We start from the raw sequence: 10,469 nt of genomic DNA on the forward strand, positions 1-10,469 counted from the left end.
ACTTACAGTCTCTGGAGACGCGGAGGTCGAGGACCTGGTAACGTTCCAAACAAAGCAGAAGATGATAAATTTGTCCCAAAAATATGGGAGAAACTGCAGAACAGGGAGGAGGGGAGGGTTAATGAAACACAGGTGAGGTAGAAGTGGCCACAGGTAGCAGATATGAGGATAATCAGACAGGTGAGGAGGACGGCAACACAGGAGAGGACAAAAAGGGAAAAACACAGCCAGGAAGGAAAAATGATTAGAGAAAAATGATTTAGCCATATAAAGCCTCAAACAGCTGGGACAGAACCAAGAGATGGAAGCAGAGCAAGACCAGAAGCAGCAAAATTAAAGGTGGCAAATGTGAATGAACCAGATCCTAACACACTTCTTCTTCAATATAACTTCCTGATCAACACTCCGTGTTGTCGGTCTGATGCAGACCATGTGACCAGCAGCACGCTGCCAGGACCTTAGTGCCACAGCTCCTAAAAGTGAGAGTCTGATCGATCATGGCTGACTCAATCTCTACCTCAGTCACTGCGATATGATGGAACTTCCTCACTCAGAACCATTACTCTGAAGTATGTAGACATCAAGGCAAAACATAATTTAACATTATTGATATAAATTAAACTTTCTATTCCCTCCTCCCCCCAGGCCAGTATCAATTTACAGGAGAAAATTGTTTAGAAAAAAGCAGCAGAACACAGACCACCAATGAACTTGTTTACCCCATTATGACTTAAATCTGCAGTACATTAGCATATAGGCAGCGGTAATACAAGTTTACATAATATAGTGGGTTGTTTTGATGATCAATTCTTTGATTGTTGGAGGATAAAAGATCAAAGGCTCTGCAGAATCTGGAACATCTCCGAATTTCAATCATCTCATCATAGCCCACTATCAATATTTTCTGACAATGGCATTAAAATCCGTTCATAACTTTTTGAGTTGCTAACGATCACATCTCATAACCGGCATAACCTCAGCGGCGGAGGCAATTGCAGGACTTCAAATGAATTTGCAGATACTAAAATGGGTTCATTTAAAGCGCGCAGCAAAATCTCCACAGTAAACGGTCATTTTTCAGATTTTGACACTGTAGATTCTTAAAAATGGTCAGCAAGGCTACGTCAGTGGCTCATCGTTGGTCGTGACAACACGCAGGATGAATCCAATTTCTTTCAAACGTGGTGACAGACTGCGGAGGTTCACTCGGACGCGGGGCTGCGGGAGACTAAACCAGATGTGCGAAACGCTCTGGTTGCAGAAACAGCTGGTAACTGTGACATCAGCCTGAGCGCAATTTGGCGTCGTGATTCTATTTTTAGTGGAAAAGGGGTATTTTTAACATGGCGCAGAGAAGACATCATGAGGAGTTTGGGACTACTATAATTGTCCTTTCTGTGCTGGCATCTCTCTCAGTGCGCAATTGCGCGGCCAGCTGAGCCGTGAGCTTGATGCCATGAAGAAAAGTACCTGCGCGTCCGCACAACCACCATCCTGGCGTGACCCAGTTCACACGAAGACAACTTTCCTATTTCCGGGTAACGATCAGCCATTTTTTCCCTGTGGAATCCCGGCGGCGTCACCGTGGACGCGGTTGGTTTAACCGCTTCTTGGTGCTGGAGCGGAGGGGATGTCGCGCACTGAGGATGCTGCGACGGCAACTGACGATGGCAGCTTCTACCAGGGATGTAGACTGACACATCCGCAGGCTTGAAATTTCAGAGCATTTAGCATGATGAATGCAGTGGACGTAGTTGCTTCTGCGTTCGTTTTGGGGATTATTCTGGTGTCTCTGCTGTCCAACGTTAGTGTTCTGATCTGCTTCCTGTATAACCCCGAGATCCGCAAACAGGTACCCGGGCTTTTCACTCTCAATTTGACGTTTTGCAACCTGTTGCAATGCGTGTCCAACATGCCCCTGACTCTGGCCGGGCTGGTCACCACCGGCCACCCCGGGGGCAGCGGCTTCTGCCAGCTTGTGGGATTCCTCGACACTTTCCTCACCACGAATGCGATGCTGAGCATGGCAGCTCTCAGCATCGACAGATGGGTGGCCGTGGTCTTCCCTCTCAGCTACCACTCCAAAATCCGGCACCGGGACGCGGTGATCGCGCTGGGATACACCTGGATCCACTCACTCTGCTTTTCCACCGTGGCCACCTGTCGCTCTTGGGTCGGTTACAACCACCTTTACGCGTCGTGCACCCTCTGCAGTGCCAGCGCGAAGGGAGGCGAGCTGCAGTTTGTCATTTTCACTGTAGCTTTGCACTCTCTCACCTTCCTTCTCACGCTGATCGTACTGTGTGTCACCTACCTGAAAGTGCTGAAAGTGGCCAGATTTCACTGTAAACGCATCGACGTGATAACGATGCAGACGCTGGTGCTGCTTGTGGACATTCATCCGAGGTAAACCAGAGATGGGTGTGCGTGTGATCCCGCTACTCTCCTCACATGTTGTACAGCATATTTGAAGCATGCTGACTGGCATCAACTGTGATCTAAAACACCACCAAATGTTAGAAAATAAAGTGATGAAGATACTTTAATTTTATCCATGACTTTATTTGAGAATTGTGTCGCAACATCTTACGAGTAGTTAAACCAAATTTGCATGTCGAATGAGCTAATGGCAAAATTAGTGGCAATGCTGAAGGACGGTACAACAAAGAGAAGTTTGGTGCAGCACTCTGCAGGAATTCTGTGCAATTTAAAGCTGTTCATGCATGCTCAGCGTCAGTGAGCCATCCTTTGTGATTTCAGTCATTTGTTGTCCATTCTATCCAATACTCCAACCTTGAAATACACACCATTTCCATAATTGATATTTCCACATGGGGAGTTAGCTGACAGACACGCTCTGTTCCTGTTGGCTCCGAGAGGGTTGTGTGTGGACTGTTTCATGATGCATGAGTGTCTCTGATTGTCCCTCCTGGGCAGATAATGGTACCTGTGTGTACTTTGACAGTGTGCGTCAAAAATGCCTGGATGAGCAGCGGCGGAGGCGGCTGAGGGCCACAAAGAAGATCAGCACGTTCATCGGCACGTTTGTGGTGTGCTTCACCCCTTATGTTGTAACAAGGTGAGTGGATATTTAAATGTAGCACCAACAGCTGTTGCTTATCTTAAATACATGTGCATAAATGAATAAACCACTGTGGAATCTGTTTTGTTATCAATAAACCTGCTGCTTTTAGTGCTAATATCTTCTAGTTGCATGAATACCATTTTAAAAAAGTATTATAATTTGTTGCACTCTAAACACTAATGCTTGTTTTTAATACCTTTAATTGGTTTTTGACATTCTTAACCTGACATTCCCTTGAGCCTCCGCTCCTGAGAAGACAGAGCCAGAGTGGTAGCAAACGATTGTATGGCTGGCTCTCATTAGCATTAGCTGCAGTATCAGTGTTGGCAGCCTGTCACAAGCTATTAGCAAGGCTGCAACACAGAGGAAGTAAGCATGTGGCAGAGACGCACAGCGAAGCAGATCACTCACAATTAAGAAAGCAGATTAGCAACCCAGTGCTGCTGCGGGATTTCACTCAGGTGCTGCATTCACTTAATTAATTAGGAATAAATCCAGTGTCAATGCCCAGATTTGTTGTGGTGAGATTTGTTTAAATAGCCAGCAGCAGCAGAAACGGCGCCCTTCAGCTCACGTTCCCCAACACAGTGATGACATTTCACTGAAGTGAAATGATGACATTTTCACAATACCGCAGCGCTGTTGCAGCAGTGAGACACACGTCTTCCACTCCAGTTACACTGATCTAACACTCGGCTCAGCTGCACGGATGGCGTGTGACTCTTCTCATTTTCCTTGATTTGAGGTAGAATTGTAGAGCTCTTCTGCCCGGGACCCATAAGTCCCCACTGGGGCGTGCTGACCAAATGCCTGGCCTACAGCAAGGCAGCGAGCGACCCGTTTGTCTACTCCCTGCTGCGACACCAGTACAGGAAGACCTGCAGCCTTCTAGTGAACAGGATCCTCAAGAGGAGTCCCCTCAACTCATCCTCCAACACCAGCAACGTCAACACAACCAGCAACCTCCAAGCGCCTGTCAACAAGACAGTCGGCCAGTGAAGGCGAAAGAAAAATACTGCGATGAGGACGGCTGTGTCAATATACAGTACGCAGGGACACGGACCACCGTGTGGTGGAGGGTTGTTTCTTACAAAAATGGTCACAAATTCTATTTTGTGGTTGGTTTACGGCTGTCAGCTGTAGAATAACGGCGGGGTGAAATGTGACAGAGCGGCACATTGATGTGATTTTGGATGACATTGGAGGTAGGATCAGACTTTGGGTACATGAGGGATTAATTATGAGCAGCTTAGGTTCACTGAATAAATATAGAATATCAGCAGATTTACCCAGAACAACCACGTTTAAACTGAATCTCTGGATGAGGAGCGAGATGGTTGTGTGGTGGTTCAGTTTGGTGGGAACACGTTGTGGAAAGATGCCAACTGTGATCCAGGTCACCATCTTAACTGTCTACAAACCATCTGTAACTAAATGGTATTAGGTGTGTGTAAACCAGTCATTAAAGTGCTGTGTATACCTCAAATCTGATGATTTTTAAGTGGTTTGGTTTAAAAAGCGTTCATTGTTGACCTCACTGATGACTGTGTTTAATGGCTAAAATAAACTCAATTTGTTTGTTACATTCATTTGTTTCTTTGGACAAAATGAAATGATTTTGTGCCTTTTGTTAGATCACCATTAACTTAAAAAACTTTGTGGTCCAATGTGATGATCAAACTGTTGAGTAACGCTTGTTTTAAATGCCAGAGTCTTGTATTTCTTTTCAGGCTATAAAGATGATTGTGGTTCTTGAGTGATATGTCGCTCCGTCCATCTGGATTCTGAGTTTATAAATTGATTCTCTTTGACACTGGCGAAAGGATGTCCTGATCTTAATCTACTGTGACAGTATGCCTTTAAAAATGTGGAAATCTATTTATTTTTTTGCTGAATATGTTTGTGATTATATTGAAATAAATGCTGTGCATTTTTGACATTTTAAGCGGATTCCTTCATGATTTCATTATGACTTTGATTAGCCGATAACAGTTGAGCAGGCTAATAAAACACAATCCACACTGACAAAAGAGACAAAGCCCCAGCAGCATGCAAGGGGCAGACGCTATAAGATCAAATGCAAGTTTACATTAATAATAAAATAAAATATGAGTAATGGGTCATAAATCATCTGGTCTCCACAGACTAACCCAAAATTCCACCTCTGGATGTGTAGATCTTGGAAAATGCTGGTCATCTGTCACCGGTGTGATGGGCTTCCTCTCTGGGGAATTTGGGTCGGACTTTTTCTTTTGTAAGTGACTGCAGCCAAGTCAACAGAACATAAGCCAGACTGGTGACAAACACATAAACGAGCCAGAAACCACATCCAAAAATGGTGCATTTACGGCATCATCTCTGTAACTGCAGGACCCCCACCTCCTCTTCCTCTTCCTCCTCCTCCTCCTCCTCCTCCTCTTCCTCCTCATCAGAAGTCTCTGAAGACAACCAGAGGATGAAGAGAGTTTGGAATGCGCCCCGGTCTGGAGGTGTCTGTAATCACAGACTCCCCAGGAGGCCCGGAGAGTGGGTGGGAAGCTGACACAAAGCTGCACCGGCACCGAGCGCAGACCTCCTGATTAGCCTCCAGAGGAGCCAGATGAGGACGAAGGTGGGAGAGACAGTGTCAGCGAGGGCTTCGCTGTCATTATGAAGCAGCGTCGTTTCATCAGGAGATCTTAAATAAGCGACACGGAACTGATTCCACAAACCACGACACACACAGAAAACAACTGCTCAGAACTGCACCGATGCCAGTGAAGGCATCATTTCAAGGACCCCTTTAGGAATCGTCCCAAAGTAAATACTGCAAATATGTTTTTATTTCATCGGGCTTTTGGATATCACCTTCGATGAAGCTATAGAAGCGACCATCATGGGAACGTCCAATCCTGATATAATATTTCCCATGACCCCAAGCAAACAGTGCGACCTCACTGCCCGATAAATAAGTTTGAAAAAACATCTATTTCTGTCTCGGAATGTTGTATTTGCTTTTACTGTGACTGTAATCTCCCCTCCCTTTGGTCTCAAATGGACAACGCAGCCACTGTTTGTGTTTTACAGAATTGATCCTGAGGAGTAATTTTTAAATCTTATTTCTGTTTTACTACTATTTTATGTCTTCCGATGATTGCCGTGTCCAGTCCGTCCACCGCTGACACCAGGGTCATGATGCTGGATCGCGAACGGCGTTAAATCCCGTGTTTGTTAGTCAGTGTCACGGATTAAGAGGTGTATCCATGTAGGTGCTTCATGCACAGCATGGTGGAGGAGACCAACTGGAGGAAAGCTTAAACTGGTCAGACTAAGGAGTGTGTGTGTGTGTGTGTGTGTGTGTGTGTGTGTGTGTGTGTGTGTGTGAGACACAGATGTAGATATAATCAGAATTCATCCGCTACTGCTGTGTCTTTGAGCTGAAACAGGAGCTTCTGCTCACAAAAGCATGTTACACACACACACACACACACACACACACACACACACACACACTCACTCCAGGGGAGGCAATTCTGCTGCATTGTGAGCGTAAAAATAGATCAGAGGGTCGAGGGGGAACCAAACTTTGTTCGTTTTCAAAATTCCAAATGATGCAGAGGTTCAAACGCTGCCGAGAGCTTCGAGGACGTGAAGGAAAACCGGGTTGCTTAAAGTAGAATCACACCTACGTACGTGTCAAGTACCGGCTGCAGGTTTGACAGGAGTGTTGGAGAGTCGTCTAAAACTGAACGTTAAAAGAAGTTTGACATAATTGGCAGCTAAATCTAAACATTAGTGTTGCTGTAGAAACAAGCCCTCATGTAACAGACTTCAGGAGGCTGCAAGGGCATGAAAGGGTGATTGAATCTGACTAATGAGAGGAAGGTAAGAGACACATGCAAGTGTGACCGCACTGACCACAGGAAGCTGCCTGGTCTTAGACTCAGTCCTTTAATTGACTGTTTTAAGGTTACTTGCAATTAATTTATCACTTAAAATAAAATCAACTTGGTCCTTTAATAGTAAATGTCAATGATGATAGATAGATAGATAGATAGATAGATAGATAGATAGATAGATAGATAGATAGATAGATAGATAGATAGATAGATAGATAGATAGATAGATAGATAGATAGATAGATAGATAGATAGATAGACGGATAGACGGACGGACGGATGGACGGATGGATAGGTGACATTCAAGCAGAATATAATCACAGCTCAGTGTTTTTCTTCCTCCGCTCTGATCAACTCTGTCAATACCAAAGACCACAGTGGAGATCTAAAAAAGGAGAATTCCATTATGAGGCGGCCAGAAAATCCCGACCATAAATCTTCCAAAAGGTCAGAGAACAGAGTTGATCCACATGAATGTGGCTGCAGTCATCGGAGACCACCCTGGAAAATCAATCAGGACATTTCACGAGGAGACGCCTCAGCAGGTCGCACCAGTCAGAAAACCTCAGTCTTCAGCCAGAAGCATCACTGAACACCACACAGGAAGACCGGAGCAGCCGTAAACATCCATCCACTTTTTGGCTCTGATTATTGATTTTTCTTTAAGACTTTAAGGTAAATGTTTGTCGACGAAGGTTGAAAATTTAGCTTTTGTTGTTGTTGTTGTCAGTTGACAGCACAAAGCGGGCTGCTCCACTTCTGATGTTCCCTGGTGTCTTGGTGGCTGAGCAGTGATTACTTTGGTTGTTAGTCTGCCAACTTGACTGGAAGTATGTGGGTTACCTCTGGTTCCAGGAAACCCGCCTGAACCTGTGCAGATAAAGCCCACTTCTGAGAGAAGAGCTTTTTTTATTGCATGAAGTCTGGCCAGATTAGAATTCCACTGATTTTTTTCTTTCAGTCCAACACCAACATGAGGTTTGATCTAGTTTAAATTCAAACAATGACTGGAACAAACTTTGGAACAGGGTTCCAAAAGGGTGATAAAATGAACTTATAATAAAGGCCTGATCAGAATATCAGCCTTCTCAACATAATGGGTTAATTAGGCTAATGCTGATCAGCAAAATGAACAACGTACTGCACAGCATTTAAGATCCAAACATTGTGAAATGCACAGAAGAGGAAGCTTTGACAGGCGTTATCACAGCTGTTGCTGATGGAACTCTTTTGTGTGGGGCTCCAGCGATCCTCACTGATCATCGTCAGGGGCGATCAATGACAAGAAAGCCCGTCCATTGTCCAAATATCCATTCAGAATCATTTTGCATAGCTGAAGCAATCAGAATGAGATTAACCTGAATGTCCAAGCAGCCCAGAAAAAAGAGGACAAGTGAAATAAAGGGGGAGGGAGATGAATGTGCACCCCGTTCGGCCTTTCTGAAGCATGGTGGTACACACATCTGAGCACAACACAGCAGACGCGTGTGCGCTACATGTTCGTGTTTGAAGAATCCTCAAGAAGAAGGCGGAGATGAAGGATTGGGTTGTAATTCATCCCAACTGAAGAGGAATTTCTTTCCCTTCCTGTTTACCACCACTGGTCACATGATGTAGACGTTCTGATGCTAAGGCTAACGACTGTGTTCATTAACCAGCAGGCGGTGGACAAAATGACCATTTGTGTTTTGTCCATGTAAAGAAGCAGGTGATTAGATCGTAAACACGTTCTTCACCTGAGAAACAGGCAGTCAGGGGCTCTGATGATGTCACCTGCTGATTAATTCTGAGGTGAAGGTGCGACGGCACCAGTGGTGACCAGACTGGTATTTAGATTACCGTGAAGGTCATTCTCATGTGGAGCTCAACAATTCCCTTGATTAAAATGCAGTTTTGATCACCTTCCCTCCACCTCATGTTGACAACACGTCGATATCTGAAATGTCGTTACCTGGTAATAAAACAGCCTAAATGAATAACTCAGCTTCTCTGAGATTAGGTAGATTTAAAGGTCCTTCAAACTGTAAATGTGCCGCTGCTTCATTAAAATTCTTGTTTCTGCAGTTTCATGGAAAGTGTTTGTGTGCCTGCGTCCCCGTGTCCTCTCCATGGCTCTGGGCAGGAGGTCGCGTGCACGGATCCAGGCCGTGATGGTGCAGAACTGACCTGGTTTCAGCAGTGCAGCCCATCCAGAGTCAGTTATGACCCACTCTTTTAGCCAGTTTATCAAAAAAATATTCAGTTTCTCACAGACTCGACGTGTAAACCAAAGAAAATGATTTTGACCCAGGTGCCTCATCCGTCATCGGCATTATTACTGAGTCGTGACATCAGCAGAAGTAAACTTTCATCTTTAGTCACTGTCCAGGCGCTCTGTTTGTTATCTGTGACTAACTGTTTTTGCCGGTGTTCCTCCCACCTTCACCATCAGGATGTCGAACGAGGAACCACATCTGTGCCGAGTGGAGACTCATAATTGACCAGATGTCTGCTAGTTTCTGCTCTTAGTGCTGTCACAGGGGCTACTTCAGCATCTCTTGCTCATATGCTGTTTTTTTGGAGGTTGTTCTCACAGTGTTGGCAGCAATGAGACAAGGTGTCCCATCAGACCACGTGCACGTGCACTCTGACACTGGGAGCTCAAACTGCAGCCCAGTGATACAATGTACAAACTAAGGTAAAAACCTGGCAAAGAAAAACATGCCATAAGCACACGGTTCCTCGTTGTGATGATCAGTCAGTCCTTTGGTGCTGGAGCAGATCCATCAAACGATCTCCTTAATCCTTCAGTGGTGAAACCATCAATATCCCCTGTGTTGTTATGGTTTTAAGTCACCCCCTCCTGTTTCTTTGTCTCCTTCAGGACCTTTAACCTCCTGGTTCTTTCAGTGGAGGATAATGTTGGGTGCAATTAACTGGCTGATCATTGGATTGAGAATCTTCGGCTGCTGAGCTATTGATGAGCCGAACGGGAGAAGGATGACATCATCAGTGCAGACCATGGGCGAAGAAAAGGGTCTGGAGTAAACTATGTCAATACGTCGATCTACTGTATTTAAATGAGTGGTGCATTAAAGCCACTGGTTGAATCAAAGAGACATGCGTCTCCACAAACACATGCAAATGCGCTGTCGTGCACGCTCGATTGTCTTTAAGCCGCCATCAACATGGAGCAGTCACCTCTCAATATCACATGAATGAGGCAATCAGAGCAGCAGAGCACTCACGTCTGCCATCATCAGGGCCAATCAGAGGCTCAAGGCGCCTGACGAAAGAGCCAAACAAGGCGACTCTCTCCCAAACATCCTCCTCAATCCATCCATTGATTTTCTTCGTCACTGAGAGCAGCATTACATTGATGACACCGAGGAGCCACAAGCGTAAAGACACCATCAAGACTGGAATATTCCTGAAGGGAGGAACGGTTTAAAATAATTTCTTCTTGCAGCAAATTAGAAAGGATGAATAATTATTTTCCAAACAAATAATGTTCTTAGATAATAGTC

At 45.0% G+C, this 10,469-nt stretch overlaps 1 protein-coding gene across 1 annotated transcript; it reads left to right on the top strand.

The window, feature by feature from the left end:
• Positions 1 to 1,102: 1,102 nt before the first annotated feature.
• Positions 1,103 to 5,005, top strand: LOC101061852 (G-protein coupled receptor 26-like). Its single transcript, XM_003963965.3, has 3 exons — positions 1,103 to 2,406; positions 2,966 to 3,079; positions 3,835 to 5,005. The coding sequence occupies exons 1-3, from the start codon at positions 1,733 to 1,735 to the stop codon at positions 4,082 to 4,084; spliced, it is 1,038 nt and encodes a 345-aa protein (XP_003964014.2). The 5' UTR covers positions 1,103 to 1,732; the 3' UTR covers positions 4,085 to 5,005.
• The last annotated feature ends 5,464 nt before the right edge of the window (positions 5,006 to 10,469 follow it).

Source organism: Takifugu rubripes, chromosome 4 (genome assembly GCF_901000725.2).
Source record: "Takifugu rubripes chromosome 4, fTakRub1.2, whole genome shotgun sequence".
NCBI lineage: Eukaryota > Metazoa > Chordata > Actinopteri > Tetraodontiformes > Tetraodontidae > Takifugu > Takifugu rubripes.

What these genes read in the sequence shown, in the direction of transcription:
- LOC101061852 (XM_003963965.3), top strand. Translation starts at nt 1,733, where the DNA reads ATGATGAATGCAGTGGACGTAGTTGCTTCTGCGTTCGTTTTGGGGATT. An exon ending in CTTGTGGACATTCATCCGAG is followed by an intron (nt 2,407 to 2,965) that starts GTAAACCAGAGA and finishes GTACTTTGACAG; the next exon opens with TGTGCGTCAAAAATGCCTGG. An exon ending in ACCCCTTATGTTGTAACAAG is followed by an intron (nt 3,080 to 3,834) that starts GTGAGTGGATAT and finishes GATTTGAGGTAG; the next exon opens with AATTGTAGAGCTCTTCTGCC.